Source organism: Condylostylus longicornis, unplaced genomic scaffold, assembly GCF_029603195.1.
Source record: "Condylostylus longicornis isolate FDR11 unplaced genomic scaffold, ASM2960319v2 ptg000092l, whole genome shotgun sequence".
In the NCBI taxonomy this organism is placed as follows: Eukaryota; Metazoa; Arthropoda; class Insecta; order Diptera; family Dolichopodidae; genus Condylostylus; species Condylostylus longicornis.
The window spans coordinates 1,792,033-1,818,295 of record NW_026578060.1 but is presented as its reverse complement, the minus strand read 5'-3'; the positions used below and the strand labels follow the sequence as shown (position 1 = coordinate 1,818,295).

Genomic DNA, 26,263 nt, shown 5'->3' with positions numbered 1-26,263 from the left:
AAAATTTGAACAATGCTTTTTTATACAGCATTTTTTTTATAAGATTATTAACCGCTCGCAGATATTTAACAAAAAATTTAAAAATGTTGCCAAACAAATAAAATACCTTCACTATATAAAAATTAAAAAAAAAACCTTAAATATTAAAATTTGTATAAAATTGGACTGTATAAGAATTAATCTTCTTGTAGCGTAAATTTGAAAGTTCTCTTATTTGAAAATACTCTTAATCTCCAAGATGATTGCAATTATTATGGTTGTAATTATGTTATTATACTTTATAGCTTAACATATTATGCAAATACTCATTTCATTTTCTTATTTAAATAAACAAAGTAAGGAAAAAATTTAAACCTATCCAAAATTTCAAAAGGATGTTCAATAAAATGTAGTTTAAAATCTACAATCAGAAAACTTAGAATTGATACATCATTGATCTTAAATTTCTGAAACTAATTTACGTTTACGTATTATTCAAAACGTTTCTACAATTACACGTAAATTCACTTAAATTAGTTTCTAATTATAATTTACTCTTGATGGTACATTTTAAAACGAAGTTCTGCCTATAACAGACAAAATATAATTTTCAATATTATTTCCTAACGCTTCAAGGATGACACAAATTAAAATTAAAAGGAAGAATAATTTCCAAAGTTATTTGTAATTTTTTTCAAAAAACGACCTTCAAATTAAGAAAGAAAATAGTATACATATATGTATATGGGTTCTTTATATATATATTTTTTTTTTATATTTATATTTTCAGACATACTCGGAAACCATTGGTGTCTTTGTATAAAATTGTCGGAACGCAATGTTTTTTGCATATTTTACAAAAATTTTCTCAATAAATCCACTTTGTAAGTCAAAATAGCTTTCAATACGTCAGCAGTTATGAATATTAAAGCTTTACGGAGTGCATCTTTTACATAATAATTAATACTTTTGAGGATTTTCTTAAAACCTCTTTTCTCATATATTGCTTGCACAGTACAAAAATAAATCGGAATTGTTTCTATACAAATTATGCCGACAATACTTATAGTTTTTCCTCATTCCTATCTTAGGTTTACATAAATTTGCATTCTTTTAAGGAAAAAGCGAGAATGATTAGAATTCTTATTGAAGCAAGCTAAATTTATCTAAGTAATAAATATTTTAAAATGCTAGAAAACACTCATATAAAGTTTTATTTATAGACTTTTTACTGAAGATTTAAAGAAAATCTCGATAACTTCTACATATATAGGTAACTGCAGAACCAGCAAAAATAACGTAATTTGCAATTTATTACACACACAACATAAATTTGAAGATTCGATTTATTTTTAATTTCATTATTTTTAACCGCAAATTCAAAAATCCTTAAAAAGTCAAAAATTTTAAATTACTAAATTTTTAAGTTTTATATCGTTTTTATACTCACATATTTTCCGTTACAATTAAATATATTATATAAAAGTATTTTTTATATGTATAATTGCGATTGAAGCCGTTTGCGTTTTAACTTTTCATTTCGCACCATAAATACACTTGGCATGCCTTCAACAGCAATAGTAATATTTTTTGTTGTATTATGTAAAACTTCTTTCATTTATAATTCACATTGCTTATTACAAATATTTCATTATATTATAGAAAAATTTAGCTATTTATAAATAAATAACATTGGCTTATCTGAAAAGGTACACAACCTTGTTAAGAGATTCAAAGTTGCTTCGGTTGATTGTGATCATATGATTATTGTTGTATTCGTTGATGCTTCCTTCTATCTTATATTGTGACATTGTACTTTCCTCTATATGACAGGAGGAGGTTTGGTAGTATTGCTGACAAGAGAAGACTTTTGTTGAGCTCTGCTTTTGACGAGTTTGTTCACTACCGCTGTATCAGGTCCTTTAGAAAATTTTCCCGTCAATAATTGTCCTTGTTATCTCAAAAATAAAATTATTAAGGGTAGGTCTTCTACAATCCAATGATTGAGATACCTCGCCACTCATGCCGCAAGAGGCATTTGTCGTTTTTTGTCAGAATTGCTCCGCTTTGGAAAAGTCCCCCTATCACCATTAGGTTGATGGTCGCCGGCGTAACAGTATGACAAAAAATATTGTTTTGAAAGTAATTCACACATTATTACTCATTTTTATTTTCCTTGTTTTCGTAACTATTAATTTGTTATTTTCATTTTTATTGATTTTTTGATTTAGTTAGTTTTAAAAGCTCATAATTCAAGTTTTATTTTTTTACCTTTAATCTATTGCTATATTATTAACCGATTTAATGACCAATTTATAGGACCTGCAGGGAATAGAACGAATCTAATAAAAAAGGTTTTTTGTTTTTTTTTTTTTAATCCAAAATCAATTATCCAAATCAGTTCATTATATTTCATATTTGTGCATATCAAGCACTTTACTTTTTGTGATTGCCAAGCACAAAATTGCCGTAGTCGAAAATTGTTATAAAGGCCTTAAAAATATTTTAAAGCATAATTATCCCGATTTTCACCTCAGACTTTGTATAGCACATTGTAGAGCCTTATTTTGTGTAATATAAGAATTTCGATAAATTCATTTTTTAGACAAAGTTCGATTAGACAAAATCATGGTCTCATAAAGACCCGGATCTACTACAGACTTCAATTTTGATTAAGTCTAAATTTGAATTAAATTATTAAAGTGATCTACGACATACAGATTACACATAATTTTACTGTTAGAACTAGCTCGAAAAATTGTGGTAGAAATTCTAAAACAACTTTTGCTACATGAATTCCAAAAGTTCTGCCGATTAACTGATTTTTTTTATTTAAAAAAAAATAGAATCAAAAAAACTAATTCATAGACTTATCACAAAATACAATCTTTATTAACTTTGGTTAACCCTAAAATAGTGTATATATAGTTATAAGTTTATTATTTTTACTCCGGCTCTTTTTATTACCCTGCAGCAAAACAATGTCTCGAATATTACTTTTCTTTACATCCACAAACAACTACGAATATTTTTTAATCTAAAAGTCTTTATTCGTTTCCATCAATATTTTTTTTGTTTTTATCTCTCAATTTTAACATTTCCAAAGTTACTTTTAAAAAAAAAAGGATAAAAATTTAAATAAAATTATAAATCGAAGCACATGTGCCGTAATTTAAGATCAAGAAAAGTTTTTCCGATAACAGCAATCGTAACAATCATAATAATAATTACAGAACAGAGAACTTATATTACATACACTTACACACAAATATTCATATGAACAGTTAAGTCTTCAAAAATTTGTCCCATCATATCTCATCTAGAAGAGACAAGTTTAGTGTTGAAGTTTTTTTGAAAACTTAATTTTATTATTAATTCGTATTAGCTCTACACACTGTGTTTTTAATATTTTTATTTTTATAACAAATCCGCTCAGCATTTTTAGAGGAACCAAGAGGAAACCAGTTTTTTTTGCATTACATTTCATTGAAATACAAATAAGTTCATATTATATGTATATCTTATACTTCATAAAATTAAGTCCGGAGTCATCAACTTGCTGAGATTCTACTGTCAATTATTTACAAAATGCGAATGTATGTTAAAATGATTATAATAATATAATAATCAAGATAATGAAAAATATGCGTTCGTATAAAACGTACGTATAAATATATACAATGTAATAATCCTCTTTATTTTTGGGGACGAATTCGTTATTCAACGAAGGCAAAAAAAAATAATAATAATAATGTGAAGTTCTTCAGGAATTTTATGATTCTCTCTTTATTTTTTTTATTTTTTTAATAAATGACAAAATTTTTTTTACAAATTTTATAAGTAATGACAGAATAAGGATACAAATTTTATAAAAAAAGTAATTTCTTATTTTAAACATATATGGGCAATCTATATGAAATATTAAATATTGTCTATGTAGCTGAATTTGCTAAAACTAGATTGTGCAGCAAAATGTATGTATGTATATTGACAAAATTTTTTAAAAATCTAAAAATAAATTTTAAACTTGGTATAATCTAACTTCCAAAAACAAAATGTTCTCTTTATTAATGTTCTAAGATTGCCCATATAAAAGAATCAAAACTAAAAAGTTGAAGAAGTTTAAAATCCCCTCAATCTATATGAATAAAACCGAAGTTTAACACCCCTTATCATAAGAGGATTTTGGTAAAATAAAATTATAAAAAACAAAAATAATATAACAACCATAACACTGAAGTAAGTAAATAAAAAAAAAGTTGGTAAATTTTTCTCATAAAATTGAATTCTTAATTACTTTGGGATTTTTTGATTTTACTGATTTGCGTATTGAAAAATTTTAAACTTAAATCTACTAGGGGGTTAAATTTTAAACGATCATTTCTTTTATTTCAAAGTTTACTGATTGCTTTTATGAATTAATTTATTGTTTAAGAATTAAAGCAATTAACAACAATTCCAATTTAAAGATTTCAAAAGAGTTGAAAATATAAAACACCTACATTCATGTTTTATATAATCAAACTGTTCTATTAAATATTGTGATTTCTTAATTATAACTTGAAATCCAGATGTATATTGCTAAATAAATGAAAGCTATTGAGCGATGCATTTTTTTAAGGTGGGGAAATTTAATTTTGGAGACGAAACAGAAAAGTACAAAACAAAAATTGATGCAAATTACAAAAAAACGTACAATACAATCCTATTATCAAAAAATATTAAATATGTGTCTATTGTGTATAAGTAAGTACATATATGGCGGCAAAGTTTCGAACAAGACAGGAAATTACAGATGTAATATTTATTTTTTAGCTCTTCAGGTACGAACTTACATGGCCCTACATTTTAATGAGGAATAATGTCTTGAACTCATTATGATATTAATGATTATATATGGTACACCTTTCGCAAAACTATATTAAATTAGATATGAAGCAACAATGAACCGCAACTCAAGTGGTGGATCATGTATCTCTCTTCAATCTTTCACACCTACAGCGCTCCTTCGAGACCTATTTTTCCTATAAATTCGAGTATCTTGTAGGGATCTACTTATCGCAGCCCTCTCGCTGCTAGAAAATTGCTTTTCTGCTTTATCTGCAAGGCCCTCACCTTCCGGTTCCAACGTGCTCATATAACCTCTGAGTCGGCAGTGTTCCGTTAGGAGACTCATTTGCACTCTCACCTAGCTTCTACCCATTTGTTTCATTTTCGTACAGTCGAGGACGGAATCTCAATTGATTTCGCCCCTTATACCTCGTTTCTGAGTTCATCATGGATCGCCTGCGGTCTAATTTCACAAAATAGGACCGCCCCTTTAAAGAATGTGTTGGCCTTCCTCCTTGCTGGTACATTAACAAGCTCATTACTCAATATGCCAACTTAATTAAATCATTAAGGCTATCAAGGAAGCCGCACATCACCATGGAGACCATATGTATAAGTACATATGTGGGTACATATATAAACTAATAAAAAAAAATGCCAAAAAAATTATTATTAAAAAATATAAGCACAATACAAAAACTAAATACATAATGTATGTATCTACCTAAATTTGTGAAAAAGGTACATACATAATAATATGTTCTTTATTTAGTAAAAACAGTGCATAATCCTTCGTATGAAGTCAACTCGATTAAAAATAATTAAATTTGTATGTAAGTCTTTAAAATTTTTAATTCCACTTCCTCATTTCAAATCATTCAAACATCGCTAATATTATTTCTTTTTGTAACTAAAAGTTGTGAAAAATTTTAACTTTTTTTATTACTGTTCTATAGTACTCAAGACGCTACTAAATCTTATATCAGGCGAATATTATATACATAATTGGCGATGTATATACTAAGGTTTGCTACTATTCCTTACTTCTAGTGATCTACAGGTGTATACATATATATATTATATATATGTACAGATCACTGTATATAATATAATCCATTACATATAATATATATGTACAGATCATAGTATATAAATATAATCCAGGAGGAAAGCAGGAATTTTAAACTAATTAAGACAGAGTTTCACTCAAACTAAAAAGATCACTGTACTTCAGCACGTTTCACTCCACATTAACATATGGAATTCATACGAGAATATGCGCATATAATAAAGATATGCTAATTCAAACTGCAAAAAATAAAGCAATAAAAAATTTATTTGGGTACCACAGCAGAAAGCAACGCGGCAAATTCATTTAAATAACAATATATTACCAATAAAAATAGTAATAAAAAATAAAGTGGCAAATCAGGTGCACTTTATATTTAATAATAACATTAGTAAAAATGTAAATATTGTTTTGAATAATGAATTACACACACAAAATACAAGAAATGCGAATCTTAACACCCAAGATGCAATATACAATATATATGCACTTCCAGTGCAGAATATTAAAACTGTTTATATTAGAAAAATTTTAATCAAAAACTAAAGAATATCTGAAGTTGTAGGTGCTAATGATAATTTCAATTTCAACGTCAATATTTCATAAATAATCGTTATCAACTAAAAAAAATTTAATTTTTTTGTTTTCTTTACTAATGTTTTTTTTTTAATTTCTTTTTTGAGTAGTAATTTATATAAAATTATTTGTTTTTGTTGTACATTTACTTTTATTTTTACTTTTTTTGAATGAATTTGAAATTAAATAAATTAATTTTAAACTCTGTACAAGCTATGAAGCTTTTTTGAGTAGATGAATAAATAAATAAATAAAAAAATTATTATATACTCGTATACGAGTATCTTAAAAATTTATTTATTTTTTTTCCAAAACTTGTAAGTCGAAACAAACCCCACAACCTATCTATTTCTGATAGACTTCATGATAATATTTAAGGAATGAGCATAAGGATTCAGCCGCCGGCAATGCACGATCCGACATTTTTACTTTTAATTTGCTTGGCGTACATCGAAAATGATATTTAGAAATCCGTTCAATGCAATATTGGCACCTACCTTCCGCTAAAAATCGCAGTGTTGTTACCAATTTAATTTACCGAGGAATTGCAGTAGAACGTATACGAATTTCAGATTCTCTTCAATTTCTTCTAATACATAAACGAAAGCTTTCTTGTTCAACCTGAACTTTTTTTATAAGTCTAAATGATATACATATACTTCTAACATGTACATGCAAATATTCAATCCAGTAAAATCATATTTACATATTTTCTGGCACATCAAAAATATTAGATTTCTCCAGTAATATTTCTCGTTCTTTTGCGTAGCACCGATTGTATTCCTCCTCGCTATCGCTTAAATGTAATACGAATTATTCCAACCTATTTTTAAATACATACGTATTTTTATTTTATAGAATTGTCATATACACCAGGAGACGTTAGACATGAAAGGTACTTGCGGTAGCAACTATATATTTATGCGCATATGGCGTGATGCAATGAACGTTTGTGAGAGAAATCAGTTTAGTTTAAAATACAGTTGACAGAAATACGAGCCAGGACCATTTTCTTTATCTCTACGTTCATATATGTACTTTTAATATGTGTGTATGAATTTCAAAAAAAAATTATTTACCTGTCAATGAAAGCATGAGACTGTAAAAACTTTTTAGAAAGAGACAGTACTTATTTCTTCACATATGTATGAAGGCATGAAGGAGTAGTTCACATAACTTAGGATTTTAGCAATCATATTAGTTGTTCACACTCTTCAGCCAAAATGACTCCCCTATTAAGATAAATTTTTGAATTATTATTAATTAAATATCATAAGTATTTCATGTAGCATAAACGTAAATTTTTATTTTTTACATAAAAAACTTGAAAACATGCATATATACAAACCTAAAAGATGCACATAAATATACACTTACGCATAATTAAGACTAATATCCATAAGTTTTATCGATAATACAAAAAAGGTACATGCTGGTGTTATGTGTGGACGTACATACATACGTACTTGGATAAAACTGTCCTATACAGATTGATGCAAGATGAAAATATAAAATCTTACCTTCGATTCACAACGTAACTAGCAAAATACATTAAGTTTTCAAAGATGTTAAAAATTAAATGTGTCATTTTTTATTCTAAAAATACTTATCTAAAATAACACATGTACATACTTCATACACATAAATACGTACTCACATACATATTTGTTACTAATCAATTTAAATATGACCAAAAGTTGTACAATCCAAAACTTAGTTTAAAAATAATTTGACATATTTATTAAGTATTTAAATTAACAAAGTCATAATTTTAATTTCTGACAGATGCTTATATAATATTATTTATTTTTAGTGTTCCTTTTTTGTAAAACACTTTACTTTGCTGATAAAAAAATATATTTTAATCTTAAATATATACACATTATGTGAATTCGAGAGAGAAATATACTTATCGAATAGTATTTGCAATAGGAAAAACAAAGACAGATACATGAGTAATTTTTTTTTAGACACAACACAACGCTACTGATATCTTGCTGAAAAGAGAGAATAAAAAGCTAGAAACTTTACTACCAGTATCATGGCAGAAAACAACAAAAAATATGAAGAAAAAATTTATTCACCGCATAATCTCACACTCACTAAATGATTCAGAAGAAAACACGGTGTGTTCTTTTTTCACTTTTCTTCGTATATGTGTATTATGTATTCATGTACATTAGAAACTCTGTGTAAAATTAGGGTGAACTCGCAGAAATAAATTCAGTGGCATTAAAACTCTCAACGATTATAGAGAGTAAGTGATATTTGTTGTGTTAAAATAAAATATACAAATATTGTAGTGGTATATTTTGCATAGAGCATATAAATAGTGCGTTATGCTATACATACATATATCTTTGAATATTATTCGGTTTGCTGATTATTTCCATATGGATTTCAAATCAAGGTTAATAACAGAATTTATGCGAACACACTGAAATCTATTTTATGTTCTTAGGAGAAATTCTAATTTTTAAAATTGACACAAAAACTAAATCTTTTTGTAAAAAATAATATTAATTATTTCATTTATATGGCTAGCCCAATATGTATGTATAGGTATTAGAATGCGTATGTGTGCAGGAATCACTATTTAAAGTTTTTATAATCAAAAGTGAATTACATATTATAAATTTTGAGCTTAAGAAGTGTTTTCCAACCTACGTACAATTTTATTTAGGTTTGATGCGATAAAATCGAGTTCGCGTTGATAAATAATTTTAAGTTTTTATAAAATAACAGTGTACAATCAATTAAACTGGCTAGTCTAATAAAAATAAGAGCTGATGTGGCCCAGAGGCAGAAGCTTTTCCGTTTAATGGAAAGAAATTTTTACGCCGGTGGTAGACAACATGATTTTAAAAACAAAAAAATTATTTGGAACGAAATTACTGCTATATTGAACACTTTAGGTCCGCCAAGAAGTTGTGCCAAATGGAGAAAAGTAAGTACATATGTATATACATACATTGTCCTACTTTATGCTCTAGCTTTCCGGATTTTGAACACTTAAAAATTTTGTTTTGCTCAAAAGAATTTTTCGCTTTTGCGAATCTTAAGTTATTTATAATATAGAATATATTAAGTAATAAGTATAAATATTTACATAGTATAATATTAAGTTTTTGAAAAAATTGAAAAGATTATTTAAAAATATGTATAATTTTTTTAATGCTAATTCTTCCTCAACAAAAATAGACAACTAAATAATAAAACATAGAATCAATAAGTGAATAATTTATTTTTTAAAATAAATTTCTTTTATGAGTTAGTAATGTAAAATAATAAAAAATAAAACAACGCAAACGGGTAAAGCAAATTTTTTTAAATTGCTTCTTAAACTTTAAATGAATTTAGCCCCTATTTTTAAAGAAAGCAAATCATTGGTTTATTACTTTTAATATTTTTTTATGTATTTTAGTTCTGGACAGATATATTGCTAAGAGTACGAAAAAAAATTGTTATACGTGATAGCTCAAATGAGAATATTACGAAAAGAGTTGAGTTCACCAAAGACGATTTAGAAATATTACGCATTACAGGAGGAGAACAGAAATTAATCAGCGAATTTAGGCCTAGGACATTAACCAAGCAAGCAAGTGAAAGTAATTTATAACGGTTATAAATATAAAAATAAAATATTTAAGAATGTCATTTATTTTAGAAGCGAGTAACATAGTGAACTATGGTGTTGATGATTCTAGCAGAGGTTCATCAGAATTTGAAATAAAAAATCAACCTCTTTCTGAAAATTATAATGACACAGATGATAACCAAAGTAGAAATAGTAATGATGATATGATTGCTGTTAATGATGATCAACGAGAAATTAACAGAGATTTAGAATTGAATGAAGAACCTGATATTCATATAAAACATTTAACAAAAACTAGTTACAATGAATACAATGAATACAACAAGAGTGATCGCACAAACTATTCTCAAACAAATTTGCAGTCGAATTCTCGAAAACGTCGGCGTTCTATAACACCCATAAATATTTATCAAACGAAAAAAAAAATAGCAAATAAACAGCAATATTTTGCTGATCAAGAATGGTCAAATAATTTTGACTATGACGAGGAAAACGATACGCAAAATTTAGAAAATGAAGATAGTTCAACATTACCCAAAAATAATACATTGCCTTCAATCTATAATGAATCAGTATGCAAAGAAGAAATATTAAGTGTGCAGAGGGAGACATTAATTGAAATACGACGATTAGGTGAATTGCAACAAGAAACAAATCAACTTCTAAAAATCTTGATCGAAAAAATTGGCCATAATACTTCTAATATGTCTATGGAACATATTCCACAATTAAATGAGGGTCAATTTAATGATATTTCGGAAGTTATTATCAAAAAAGAAATATAAATTACTAATAATTTACAACCTCAACCTAGCTTTGTACAGAATTAAATTTACATTACAACATATGGTTTTATACTAAAAATTCTTAAATAGTTATACAAAAAATATTTTGCAATTGAATATACTTTATCATTTTTATATTTACAAACACATACTAGCCTAGCAATGCATTTAAATATTTGAAATTAAATTTGTTTATAGACCCAAAACATATTATAAAATATTAATTTCTCAAGCATTCTCGTAATTTTAAAGAAAAAATTAAAACGAATATCCGGGACCAAAAATATTTGTTTGATCCCGGATATTCTTTAAACTTTTTATTTAATGTAGAGTATTATGCAATCGTAAATAACAATGTTTAAATTTAAAAATTTCAAAATTACAATATCTGAATAACATAAAAATGACAAAACCTTAAAACAATATCAATAAAATAATAAAACCACGAGGTAAAGTAAGATTTTTCATTTTTGCGCTAGAATGTGAATCTTATTATCATGCTTATCAGTTAGGATAGGACTTTTCTATTAAGAAAGTTGTTATAATAAAATATTTAATAACACTAATTTAAAATTTAATAATAATTACACAATGATCATAGTGGTAAGAAATTCATTGATTCCGCGTTTTTAATCTTTGGTAATGAATTGTTGAAAAAGAAAAACAAATTTTAAAATCTTAAATTTTACAACTTTGAAATTGCAAAAATTTTAATTGTTTATTAATACAGTATTATACGATTTCGTTATCAGTCATTTATACAAAAAAAAACAGGATTCATAAATTTCAAGAATGATATAATTGATAAAATAAAAGAATAAATATTTTTATTGTGCGAAATCGAAAGCATCTTAACCTACCTAGGTAGGTTAAACCTTAAAAATTTAAGTTCATCAATGTGCCGATTTGCCTCTGTTACTATTATCATTTTAAAATTTCAATCCAAAAAATTGCATGTGTGTAGTTAGGAAATTCAGTGCATAAATTACCTTGTTTATTTGTGGTTTATATGTTTATTTCTTACCCAAAAATAAAGTAATCCCTCCCGAAATTGGAACATTCGTTTTTTTATTAAGTCTCGATTAAAATATCGCAAAGAAAATACAACGCTATATAGTTTATTATTATGTACCAGAAATTTTATATAGTCATTTACAAATATATATGTATATATATATATATATATATATATATATATATATATATATATATACATATTGTTATTTCTAAATACATGTGTGCATCAATTTACTATGTGATTACTGATTATATTGGCAAATATATAGTTCTTTTTCTTTAATACTCATTCCACTTCAATATCTTTTACGCTGGTTCTTTTTCTTATTTTCCTTTTATACTAGTAAAATATCAACTTTCAATTTCACTGTACATATACATATAATCCAATAAATATGTAACTGAAACTTTTTGAACTCGAGTAATAAATAAATGAATATATTATATTATAATCTATACATACATACATTATCTATGTCCTTATATATGTATATGCATAAATATTTTTAAATCTACTTTGTCGAAAAACAGTTTAAGAGACAAAATGTATGAAGAAAACAACATTTAATTTCAAAGTTTCATCTTAACACAAAACAGTATATGTACTAAACTTAAATAGATATTTATATATGTATATATGTTATGTATATTCATAAAAAATAAAGTAATATGATAACCTTTTATATACACATATTTACATGGAATTCTTGCCATAATGCTAACTTTAAAATATATCTATGCATAATTGTATATCTTTGGACATTTTTAAATAGATACAGGGTACTCGCAGCATTTCAGAGTTTGCTGTAAATTATTTTAAAAGAAAATCTTCTCTTCCTTGAGTGAGATGAGAAATTGTTAAAATTGAAATGGAATGTTGGGTGGAAATTTTTTAAGTAACATATAATTCTTTAAATAACTTATTTATTAAATTACAATTAATTTTAATGAATGACATATTTATATGCTTATGACAATATCATAACATGATATGGTAACTTATTTTTCCAACTTCAGAGCTTTGAAAACTGCACATCACTCCAGACATACGCTCTTTCGCTGAACTATCTGATTCAAGTTTAAAATTACAATTGCACAAAAAAGCAGTTTTAAAACATTTTAAGAAGAAAAATGTAGTATGTTGGTAACACAATATAGTTATCAAATTGAACAACATATATACACATACTTGTGTTCAAATTTTCAATTCCTTATTTGGCAAATAATAATGTAGTATTAGCATCTTGAAAATAAGAATTTTATTGCAAACAACCTATATATAAAATCATATCCTCGTTATATAAATATAACAAGTACATACATGCTCACGTGTACATATATAATAAATAAAAATATTATTATACTAGAATGCATATCGAAGAAAATAAAGATAACTTCTCCCTTATCTTTAAGTTACCAAGAAATTTTCCAATAAAAATAGCAACTTCGACCTCCGAAAAACAAAATCAAAAAAATATTAAATTTAAGTAAAAAATTTGTTCCCCTTCTTATCTCGGAAAATTGGAAACGATCTGTTTTGAATGTTTTACAATTATATGATATTTTCTATGAACATACATAAGAATATCTTCGTGTAATAAGTGGAATTTTATTCATCAAAAAATTTAAGAAATGTTTCATATTCCTAAATTTAAACCATTTAACACAAATTATGATATAGCACAGTAAAATTTAGAAGGTTTAATTTGACGAATTGAAATTTTCAATTTTTCAATTTAAAACAAATACCTACTTTCCTAAATTAGAAAACTCAATAGCTTTGACGTTAAGCTTCATTATGACATTAGAATCTATAGATTTTTTTAACAAGTTTCGGATTTATCCGTATAAAATTATTTTATAAAAGAGCAACTCAATAATGTTCACCAAAATATAAGAAGCAAAGTAGGGTAACCCTTGATTTTATATACAAGGAGTTAGTTACATATAAATAAATACAAATGTACCTACATAGATATTAAAAAATGATATAATAATAGTAATGAATATGCATGTGTAATATTGATAGCCAATTTATCCTTCTCAATTAATGATATAAGGTAACCCTAAACCTATTATTTGGAAATTTACAAATGAAAAAAAAAATTGTTATATCACCATTTAAAGGAAACCAATATTTAGAAAAAAGCCCCCACAATATTTTTATATTTTATCAAAAGTAAAATACAATATTTTTAAAAGTTATATTAACCGACATTCAAGATTTTCATTTATTCATATACATATGTACACATACTAAATAGAAACTCTCTATACATGAACTTACATATTATGTACATATATGTATGTATGTGCATAGAATGGAAAATGTTTATTTCCGAATTTTAATGAGTTCTGTTTGAGAATTTTCTTGTTTTTATTTATTTTGCATGCATGTTTATTCCTGTTTATTCATGTCTTAAATTTTTCCAGATCCTTTAGTTTTGTAAAGGTAATTTTACTTTTAGGTGATTTTTTTTTAAAATACCCTTGTAAGTTACTGAATTGCATACATACATACATACATATTATATTAGCTAAAAAATCAATCGTATAACCCAAATGCTTAGACTCAACTAAACATAAAAGCTACATGCTTCCTTTATAAGCTATATCTACATTATGTGTATAACAATTGAAAACAAAAATTAAACTGAAAATTGTGTTTCCTTCGATCTCCAAAAAGTATTGAATTTGAAATTTATTGTAAATTATTATATTCGTTTAAAATAGCTAAAGAAGAAAACTCTAAAACGAAAACAAGAAGATGTAATAAGGAGAAACAACCCAAAGAACAGATTTACTCTATACTGATTGGTTAGAGAAAATCATCACTTTGCTTCATTCATCCGCGATTAATATTCCAAACTCATACACAAACCAAAACCAGTAAAAGTACAGAAGAAAAAAGCCATGTACGAGTACATGGCTCGTACTTACATACATATAATAATATACATTACAAAAAAAATAAAAATAAAATCAAAGTAAATATCAAATCCTTTAGGCACGTAAACCTAGGAAAAAAATATAGAACCAAATGAAATACAAATTATCAAAACGAATACCCGGTGTTATTTTAAACCAAAATAAGAAAATCTTAAATAAAATTCCAATACAACTAACTACCACAGTAGAGTCTACAATTATAGTTCCGTAATGTGGTACTTAGTTAGCTTAAAACTTTTATATATATATTTTCAAAAAAAGTACTTGTTTATGAGAACTCATATATATTTCTAAAAAACTACTAATACCACAAATTGATGTTGTTATACATTAGCAAACCAATGTTTGCAAAAATATATATACATTCAACAAACGTAAAATATGCAAAATTTGAGTGCATAACAAGATTAAAAATTTTGAATTACTTTAAATTATCATAACGTTCCCTCAATTTCTTTAGTATTTGTTTGTTGAGAAAAAACACTTATTTTATTTTATTAATTAATTTTATTAATCATAGTACTTTAGGTTCCAAATTGTTAAATATTTCACGTTATTCTAAGATTTTACTGTACTGTTGTTTTTCATACTGAAACAGGTATCCCAACTAACACAAGATATTTAGAATAGGGATATTCTCTGTTGAAAAAGTATGTATGAACAAGAAAATTAGTAAAATAAGTTTAGAGGGAACATTAAAAATATTTGGTTGATACATACTTTAAATTCTATATAAAATACATATAATATTATATAGAATATAATATATAATGTATATAGATTAATTATAATTAAAAACACCTTTAACCTTTAAAGTAATTTTAAAAGCAATAGTTAAAATAGATATAATACGTAAAAATTTCTTCTTAATTCATGATGCGACATCTATACTACTTCTCTCAAAATTTTATGAAAAGAAATTTTAAGATTTTGGACACTCACCATAAAATATTTATTTTTTCAATTTTTTTTTAATGAATATATTTCAAAATTTGACCGCAAGAGAACATTAGTGTTTGTAAGTACCCACTTACAAATTCACTTACCTTACCCGTGTTACATTTTTCAAATACACAGTGTGGTGAATTCTTTGTCACCATTCCCACATAAATTTTTTTTTGAAAATTATAAAATTTGCGGTGAATTCAAAAAGTATTTTTTCATAACCGCGTGCATTCCGGGAGCTCAAAATTTTATTTTAACGGGAATGAAAAATTTTATAAAAAAAATTTATTTTTCAAATTAATGAGGTAATAAATTTTCTGTAAACAGGGGATGTGTTATATACAATATTGTAAAATAATACATAATAATTATAATTCTTGCTACAATGGGTACTACAGTCAAATTTCTAGATTTTGCGTTTTTATTAAAATTTATTGTACTTATGAATAATTTATCGTCATGTAACGCAAAAATTAAAAAGAAAACAAAATGAGATGACACTTCTACAAATTCTACGAGTATGTAAATTTAGCGTACATTAAGAAAGTTGTGCAAACATATTTAAACAAACATATAGATCCTTCTATGGAACAATTTATTTTGTTTACTAATAAATAAATAATTTTAAATTTAATACTTTGAAAAACTTTTATGGCAATTTGTAATCTTTGTATATAATATTTAGGATTGAATCTTAAAACAATAATTTTCTTATATTTAAAAATTAGGTAACAATAATAATACATATTTTAAACATTCATGCTTCATGAGTATATATAAAATGGTTTAATCTCAACAATAAGTTTCTTCGTTTTACGAAATTACAATAAAAAAACTTAAATAACTAATATATAAACTGTTTTTGATATAAAATTAAAAATATATGTACATAAATATGACTGAAGTTGTAATAAAAAAAGTGTAAAAAGGAATTATTAATTTAAATAAATTTTAATAATAGATTAAAATAGAATAAATAATAAAAAAAAATTAACATTTAAATAATTACAATAACACTATTTAAAAATATAGCCTTTTGGATATTACCATCACTAACCTCTCCGACTTTTGTTATATAAATACACAAAATACTAACATCAATATAAATAAAATAATTGTTTTCTTTTATAGTTGTAAAGTTTCCCAAAAGTTTTCTTTAAGATTTTAAAAAAGTACTATCTAACATATTATATTTTGCTAAATCAATTAAAACTCCAACCATACGTTCTTTGAAAATAGGTGTTGTTCTTTCGTTCAACATTTCGTATTCTTCCAATAAAGCTGTTGTTTTTAAATCTTTATCTTCATCACATTCACCGTCATCTGATGAACTTTCAGATAATTCTCTCATAGCCTCTGATGCTTCATCTAAATTTGGTAAATCTGATGAATCTGATATAAAGAAAGGTACTGCATAACAGGCCATGCAAAAACCATATATACCATGTTGGTGAATTTGATTTTCAAAAATCAGACGTGGGAAAATTTCATTTGGATCTATATCAAAATTTCTTAATGTATTTGCTAATTCGTTATAATAATTATCCTTGAAATCATCAAAATATTTATCACGTAGTTGTTTGCCAGTACATGTAAATAAATAATGTACAAGATCTAGTACTGGTGCTGAATAACGAGCCATTTGGAAGTCTATTAACTTTGCTGATACTGGAATGTTATTCTCCTAAAAAGAAATATTAAAAAATTTTTTTAATGAATTTATTTAATATAATTTTAAAATATTTTCCGATTTAAAATAATCCCTTCAAAATAGCTGAATAAAAATGAAACAAAAAAATTTTCTGAATAGCATTTCGTTTTCAATATGCTTCATGGCAACTCACAGAATTTCATCTGACGAATTTCAAATAAATTGGAAAAAATTCTGAAATGAAGAATATTGAGTTAATAGTTTGTGTAACCCTTCTGGTATTGATACCATTTTAAATAAAGTTGGGTCAAACCAATGGTTTGTATTGTAGCACTTTTCCCTTCAACAAGTGAAAATTCTGCTTTTAAATACAGTCCATGTATACCTATCCCACTATTAAAATTATTTTCATTCATATATAAAACTCTTTCTAGGATTGCATATATTTAGGATGATACATACATGCAGTCTTTGAAATAAAGAAAAATTAATATAAAGAGGGGTTAACATAATGCTCGATTTTAAGGTTTAATTGTGTGAGTTAAGAAAAATAATTATATTTTTTACTGTCATGGAATTTACCGTTAACTTTTTGCGTTTATAGAAATTTGAAAAAGCTTGCGGTTTCGGAAATATAAGGTGTCAAAAATTCAAATTTTACAAATTTTAAAGGGGCGATAACTTGAGAGGGGGTGGAGATGGAAAAAAATTTTCTTCCAATGAAATGAACTGTTTGTTAATGTCTAAAAGCCCCTAAAATTTCAAGCTTCTGCAGGCTGGGGTGTAGAAGAAAAACGAGATCAAAAATTTGGAAAAAAAGGACTTTAGATAACGGTAAATTTTTGAAATTTTGCGTTTGCAAAATTTCAAAAATGCTTATGGTTTGATTGCAACAAATAGTTAAAAAAGGCCATTTTTAAGGTTTTGGGGGGGTATAACTTCTAGAGGGGGAGATAGGTAAAAATTTTCTTCTACGGAAGTAAGTTTCTAGTAAAGATTTATGTACATATAAAATTTCAGCTTTCTATCTTCAAGGATGTAAAAGTTTTGTAAACAAAAAAAGTGTCCACGGGCGGACGGACGGGCGGACGGACGGACGTACGGGCGGACGGACGGACGGACGGACGGACGGACAGAGTGAAACTAATAAGCACTTTTTTCAAAAAATTTTTTGGAAAAGTGCTAAAAAGTGAAATATATTTGTTACATTTTAACTTTAACAAAAAATTAAACTTTATTGTGTTGCTACTTAAATGCAAAGCTCTGAAACATTGAAATTCTATTGTGAATGAAACAATAAAATGTCCAATAAAAAATGTCCTTAAAAAGTAGCAAGAAAATGATATTTACCGTTATATTTTTATAAGAAAAATTACAGAAGTTGAGAAAAATTCATATTGGATTATAAGAATATACATACATATGTATAACTCTATATATATATATATATATTTATATATATATATATATATACTCAACTACATACGTAAAAATGAAATTCGCATAAAAATTATTTGAAACATAAAGTCTCAACACACTTAATGGAATAAATATTTTTAAATGTTTTCCATTTAAGTTGAAATTAAGTTGATTTTAAAATATATTTAGAATATGTAATTACTTAAAAATTCATGTCTTAACATGTACTTACATTGTACTTGTACAAAATGTTATTATTCCAAAAATCTCCATGACAAATAGCAGCATAAGGTTCAATTGCACTTCCATCTACTAACTTAATACAAATTTCTTTGAAATTATCGTATAATACAGAAATAGAATTAATAATTTTGTCTTTATTTTTTAGTACTCTGGAATGCAGTTGGTTTTCCGTTTCAAGCATTTTAATTGCAGCCTTCATATATTTTTTACCAAATTCGACTGATACTTGTGATAAAGCTTCTGAAAACAAATTATCTGTTCTTATATTATTAACAATATCATCAAATTTTTGTGGATTTTTGGAACGTAAAACAAAAGATAACGCGTGATATTTTGCTAATTCCTTAATTGCCAATACTACATGATCATAAGTAACGGTATTTTTACGATTATATCTTAAATATCCAGATTGATGAAGATCTTCTAAGAGAAGAAATTCATTTTGTGGTTCATTCGACGATGAGTATAATATTGGAGCGATCTTTAAATCAATTAGCTTCTTCTCGTGTTCGTAATCGTCATATATAAAAATATTTGAATTCTTTTGCAAAGTCATATTGTTACTTTGCAATTTCATATATTCTAAAAAAATATTTTTGTATACATAAGTTTCACGTTGATAATATTCCACAACTTTCATAGTTTGCCGACGAGCCTCATTTTTAGGTGATATTTTAACAATACAATAAAATTGATCATTTGGTTTAATATCCTTAATGTTTTCAATTTCATGGCTATCATCTTTTTCATTATTATCTTTATTATTTTTCACTTGATCATTATCATTTAAATATATTTTTATTTGTAATACTGAACCATAGGAATTTTCTCCCCGACCTGATACCGGTAATGTTTCATATTTAAAATTATTTGTAGAAAATTTGGTTTCCACTAAAGTATTTAACGCCTCCATAACATTTTCAGGAATATTTGTAATTTCTGTTGTTTCATTATTAATTGATAGACTTGGTGATATTATCGATTCAGCAACATTTGTATCAACTGTAATAATTTTTGTTACAGTTGTTTTGGTTGCTTCAGTTGCATTTGATAAAATTTCATTATTACTAGTGTCAGATCTTTGTACTATATTTTTTACATAAATAGGATTTTTATTTTTACTATCACGAATTTGTTCACTTTGATCTGATTTCATATTTATATTTATTTGACGGAATAAATTTATTCGCCAAAATTTTTACGTAAACTTTTTCCTAACAGTTTAGAACAAACTGAATCTAACGTTTTATGTTCTAGCGAATTTATATTCGCAACGATCACGTAATTTTGTTTAGTATATATTCAATATTTCTTGTTATATTCTCTCTTGTATTACTTTTTTATTTTTTTCTTGTTATTATTCCGCTACTTATCGATATTAAAATTTGCTTGTATATGTAACTGAACTTTTATGTATACTTAAAAGTATATATGTATATCATATTGTGTTTTATTTACGTTATGTTTTTTTTTTCGATTATAGATCACGATACTAAACGATTTTACAAATATGATCATGCGGGATGACAGTAAGCTTCAGATTCATTCACATTTCATATTCATTCTGTAAAATTTGGAAAAATTGTTACTTACGTTAATAAGATATATATATGTATATATGTACATAGGAAATACATACTTAAAAGCTTTGTGCTACAAAAATATGGTATTTATTTTCTCTAAAATCTTTCTTGTATACAAAATAAATGTTTTTTTAAACGTACGTACTTGTATTATGTACATATGTACCTAATTAAAATTTCATAAAAAAAACTAAATAAATTAAATGTAATAATTATCATATCGGCAATACTTCTAAGGTATGGATTAAATGCTAGATGAATAAATTTTAAAACAGAAAATTATTTATTATTTTGTGCCGTTTTTAATAACAGGATTCAATGTTCAAGGTTTCACTCATATGAAGCCTTGAGAATGTTTGGACTCGAATTTTAAATTCTAAAAATTATATCAATTATTTTATTTTGTATTTACTGATAAAAAAACTAACCCTTCAGTCATTTTAGCCCTTTGAATTTCAACATAATTTTCTTCGTTATGCAAAACAATCATACAAAATATAAAAATTTTAAATTTAAAAACGCGCCTTTTTAATCATTTTTCTTTTATTTTGATTCATAAAATTAAGGTATAATAAAAAATGCCAAAAATACTACACAATAGTAAAAAATTGACAAAAAAAGGGAAAGCAAAATAAGAAGAAGAAAAAATATTGCTATTATGTAATTCTTACGTACATTCAACAAAAAAAAATTCGACAAAACTTTGAAATTTTTAAATTTTTCAGTTTTCATGGTCATTATCAAAATAAAATAATAGAAAGGTTAGTGACCAGCGAAAAATCTTTTATTTTCAATCCATCCCTTTCTAGCACATACAAAAATGATAATATTTTGTGTTGTAGTTATGGAATACTTATCTGATAAAATTTTATGTTTCCATTATTACTTATTTTTACAGTGAAGATAGAAAATCGAAAATTAAAAAATAAGAACACAATAAAAAGGCAAAAAAATAAGTTTTAGCAATAGTGTTGCAATAAAACACCAACAAAACATTTGTCACACAAAATAAATACAATCAATACAAAAAGGCAAATGAACTTTTAAAGTAAACACACTTCACGTTTTAATATCAAACTTAAATAAATGTTTTATTTATATTATTAGATATGAGGTCTCAAGAATGCGGTAGTAATTATTTATTTTATTAATTATAAAAATTTTATAAATACTTAAACAATCATTAATCGAAGTTTAACACGTAATTTAAATTTCATGATTAAACCATAGAAAAAACCAAATATTAATGAAAATAATAATTTTAAGTTTGAAACTCCTTGCGAGTCGCAACTATTCACAAATATACGATGTAACGGTTAATTATATATATTCGATTTAGCAATATATTTTCTTTATAAATACCTATACAATATAAGTCGACCGGTATAATTCGGCACCTTAATATTGTTCTAAGAGAATTTTAAAATCCGAATGTAATGTTCTTTATGCAGTTTGACTCAATCTACAGCATACTAGAAATTTTCCCAACTTTCGTTGTTTATATGATTTTTCCTTAAGAAAAATATATAAATATAAGAAAAGTCTGAATAAAGGCAGTTTTTGTTTTTTCAGCTTCTATTTCCGTTACTAAACTTATGAACATTACTTATGTACAAATCCAATTGTTACATGTATTTAGGACGGCACTTTAAGCATTTTCATTAAAAATAAAATATGTATGCTTATACATATCTCTTTAGGATCCATATTAAAAGTATTTCATACTTTATTCCTATAAATGTTTTCTCTTTTCAATTCTAGAATAAAAGAACCTAGAAGGAACCTGGAAAGTTAAGTTAGATTTCTAGCGTGGAATACATTTTTGAAATTTATAGGTAATTTGATAGCTAATATTGATAGTTTTCCTTTCTTTATTCCTAATGTATGAGCTTTATTTTTTAACTAACATATAATGATATTATTGTATTTGAATAATACAATATTTGTACATACATATTTACATAGACATAATTAACATACATAAATATTCTAATTTATACTTATTTATCAAAAGACAAGTTATTAAATAAATTTATGTAGATGAAATTGCGATTTAATATTAAAGCTTTTAAAAGTTGAAGGTCAGAGTATATGGTGTCAACAATATTAAAAAAATTAAAAAATTAGTTTTTTTCATTATGTTTGCATCTGATGCTATGCTAATTAGCAAAAGTGCATATGTCTACATAGCAGAAAATCCAGATTTTATGAAATAATTGAATTCCCCATGTACGAATTCGTTATTCATTATACAAAATTTCGTTAGATTCAGACAATTTCAATATAATCAAGTAAAATTTACAAAAACATCCCCCACCACAATAAATTGTATCTGAAATTATTTTTTAAAGAGGCATCACTTCAAACACTTAGTTAACTTTAAAAAGTACAATTATATTATTAAAAGAAAGTTGAAAGAAACTAAGCGAACAATCAAATTCCTAAAACAAATGTTTTTTAAGAAGTTGGAGTTCTCAAAATTTACTTTTATTTTTCAAGTTTTTCAAAAATGAACCTTTTAACCTCTTTTTTCGAAATAAAACCAGATTCCCTTCAAACTTTTTACTCTGAGTTAACCCATTCTGCGTAATTACCACAAAGCTATTTAAGTTTTTTAAAGTTTTTCTATAAAAATCCTTAATCATCTTAAGAAATTCAATTGATTTACGTTATAAAGTTTAATGAACTTATTTTTCCATTTACCTTGCAAAAATTTTCCCCCATTATTTACAATATAATAGCAATAATAATAATATATTAATATGTATTTTCAGTATTTGTAATATTTCCTTCTTTCTAACAGCAGCAACTGTACAAATTATGCATGAAAGCTTATTGCACTATCTGTAACAGACATACACACATATGTACATACTTGAGTTTATTTTTATCTAATTTTCTGGTGAAAAAAACTTTATACATACATACATATATATGATTACACATTTTTCCTAGTATGGATATCGAGTAAAATATATATGTATAGGCAAAAAACAGGAAAAGCTTAACAATTAATAGTATTGTCAGCAATGTAAACACATAGATGTGTGTATGCAACAATAGAATGTAGTTTGCAAACATTGGGATGAATAATCTAAAAACTTTCAACAAAAAGATCAACAGAAGCTGAATTTTTTGTAGACTTTAAAAAATTTACATTTACTATACCTAATATTAAACTTTTTTATGTATGTATGTATGTATGAAAATTATACCTATGATTATCGTTGCATTTAGAGAAAATGTCAGATTCAAATTGTATATGTATGTCTCTATTTTCAAATAAAAATTTAATATTCCTTGTATCAAACAATTTTGTGCATACTTAAACTATGTATATATACATATAAAAACCAAAGGCACCCCATTATAGCCGGCCGGCTTTAAAACTTAACATTGTTTAGACACCATTACCTAAACAATATCATTTATCCGATAAAATGATTTTGGTGCAATGAACTTCATACACTTAATAAAAATATACAATATAGTATATAAAATGTAAACATATGTACATGAGTGTGTACATATAGGGATAATAATATGCAATTTCCAAAAACAAAAGTAATGATAATAAAACATTTGTTGATAGCAATTAAATTAAAAAAAAGAACAATAAAAAGTAAGATCAAATGTAGTATAAAATTTTCGTTATTGAAAAGTTCATTGGACTTCAAATGAGCTTTATATGATTTAATAGATAAACAAACATGAAAACATATAAGCGTATCTACTTAGTTTATTATATACTTTAAAACAGCAGATATGCAACTTTTAGATATAGATTGATTTCTTCTAATTTTCAAAATAAAATTTTAAAATTTAACAATTTATAAATTAAAATTACTACAAAATTTTTTATATATGTATGTATGTATGTATTTAATGATCATACAAGATTTTATTCCCAACGTTTCTATTTAAAAGAAAAATTTTGTAACTCTATGCACCTGCACTTTTTTAAAGATATTAATTTAACCGTTTATGAAACCGTTGTCTAGCAGAATTAAACAATGTAAGCGGATTTTTAACTGCAAATATGCAAACATGCCGTTAAAAATCCTCTTCAACAATATGAAATTGTAAAAAAAAAATTGGATAAAACTGAAATTCCCTCCAAATTTTGATAGATATCCATTTTTTAATACTATTTTTTAATACATAATTCAATCGTAATGGGTTAAAAAAATTTGCATTTTCCAAATATTTTCAAATTATGCCAATTTTTACTTACAAAAATACATATTTAGTTTTTAAACCGGCCGGCTATGATAAGGTCTCTGTTTTGTTTTCTTATTTACACACGTACATTAGGTATGCAAGGAATTTATTATTTGATGCAAGATATACATATAAAGTGAATTATGAAGTATTTATAATATGTACAAATGCCGCAAAATTACGAACTTTTTCGTGTCAAAGCTAATTTCAATTGTCTAAATTATTTTAATAAGAAAGTACTCGTATGTACATTTGTATATGTTTGTTTCTTTTTTAAATTAAGCACCATTTAACTTATTTTAATTTAATTCAATAATTAGTTAACGTCATAAATTAGCTATAAACCAAATATGCACTAATATATACATATAAATATAATCAGCATGTACACATATAGAACAAAGAAAAACGTTAAAATGTTTACAAAAGCAAAAAGCCGAAATTTCTTTTTGTCAATCTTTAAAAAGTGCATTTAAATTTAAAAATTAATTTAAAAACTATGCTATATTTAAAGGTTAATTATAAATTTCGTAAACGCAGCATTAATTTAAAAAATGAATGCTTAAAATTTAGAAAATAAATGCGTTCTATATATGCTTCTTAGGTAAAGAACGAAATAAAATGTTTTTTTTTGGACTTCTAAATTTCAAGGTTAATATTCACTTAAAAACACGGAATGTAATCCCGCAGACTGAAATTCCAACATGTCCTACTTTATTTTTTCGCAAAAATATGCACAATAAGAAATTAAAATAAATTATTAAAAAATAAAATTTTACACTTGTTCACACCTGTTTTAAAATTATTAGTTGTAATTGTTTTAAATATTTGTTTAATCACCAGTTTGAGTTAAAACTAGAATTTACCTTAGCTAAAAAACTTTATAAAAATGCGATAAAAAACTTTCGCAACAACAAAAATTTATTTAAAAGAATAATTTTTTAAAACAATAATTTTTGTTAAAAATTAAATTATATTAAAAAAATTTAAAATGTAAATTTAAAAACGTATATAAAGACAAACTAACACCAAAACTAAAAAAAAATTAATAGGTATAAATTCAGAAATTTTACTAGCAAACAATAAGATGGTCAAACTGGTTTTAAAATAAAATCTCCGAATATATTTAATTTATGCTATGCATAATATTAAAAAGAGTCACATGCACATACGCATATTTTTTTTGTAAATTTACATATTATGTACATATGTACATACTCATTATAATATAATATGTATTTCAATGAGTATTTCAGTTTAGGAAAATAAAGAGAAAATGTGTTGGAACAACATAGTCGCATACATATATATTAAAAAAACACACAATATGATTTTAAATAAAAATTTAATTACAACTATTTTCAGAATATATGGAAAAACATTCTTGAATTATATATT

The 26,263-nt window shown here is 25.2% G+C and overlaps 2 protein-coding genes across 3 annotated transcripts; one reads left to right on the top strand and one right to left on the bottom strand.

The window, feature by feature from the left end:
• The first annotated feature begins 8,705 nt into the window (after positions 1 to 8,705).
• LOC129613866 (uncharacterized protein DDB_G0289917-like) lies at positions 8,706 to 10,936 on the top strand. Its single transcript, XM_055528161.1, has 3 exons — positions 8,706 to 9,401; positions 9,879 to 10,062; positions 10,122 to 10,936. The coding sequence occupies exons 1-3, from the start codon at positions 9,276 to 9,278 to the stop codon at positions 10,835 to 10,837; spliced, it is 1,026 nt and encodes a 341-aa protein (XP_055384136.1). The 5' UTR covers positions 8,706 to 9,275; the 3' UTR covers positions 10,838 to 10,936.
• A 5,686-nt stretch (positions 10,937 to 16,622) lies between these two features.
• On the bottom strand, positions 16,623 to 25,836 carry LOC129613844 (uncharacterized). 2 transcript variants are annotated; one of them, XM_055528130.1, is made up of 3 exons: positions 25,732 to 25,836; positions 19,051 to 20,625; positions 16,623 to 17,432 (listed from the first exon to the last, which is right to left on the bottom strand). In XM_055528130.1, the coding sequence occupies exons 2-3, from the start codon at positions 20,215 to 20,217 to the stop codon at positions 16,905 to 16,907; spliced, it is 1,695 nt and encodes a 564-aa protein (XP_055384105.1). In that variant the 5' UTR covers positions 20,218 to 20,625; positions 25,732 to 25,836; the 3' UTR covers positions 16,623 to 16,904. The 2 variants fall into 2 exon arrangements, with proteins under 2 accessions (XP_055384105.1, XP_055384104.1); XM_055528129.1 differs by having other exon boundaries at positions 25,657 to 25,761.
• Between the last annotated feature and the right edge of the window lie 427 nt (positions 25,837 to 26,263).

Bases quoted from the DNA above. Each gene is read 5' to 3' on its own strand.
- LOC129613866 (XM_055528161.1), top strand. From the start codon at position 9,276: ATGGAAAGAAATTTTTACGCCGGTGGTAGACAACATGATTTTAAAAAC. The intron at 9,402-9,878 runs GTAAGTACATAT...TATGTATTTTAG, and splicing joins GTTGTGCCAAATGGAGAAAA to TTCTGGACAGATATATTGCT. The intron at 10,063-10,121 runs GTAATTTATAAC...CATTTATTTTAG, and splicing joins AACCAAGCAAGCAAGTGAAA to AAGCGAGTAACATAGTGAAC.
- LOC129613844 (XM_055528130.1), bottom strand. From the start codon at position 20,217: ATGAAATCAGATCAAAGTGAACAAATTCGTGATAGTAAAAATAAAAAT. The intron at 17,433-19,050 runs GTAAGTACATGT...ATTTCTTTTTAG, and splicing joins ACATTTTGTACAAGTACAAT to GAGAATAACATTCCAGTATC.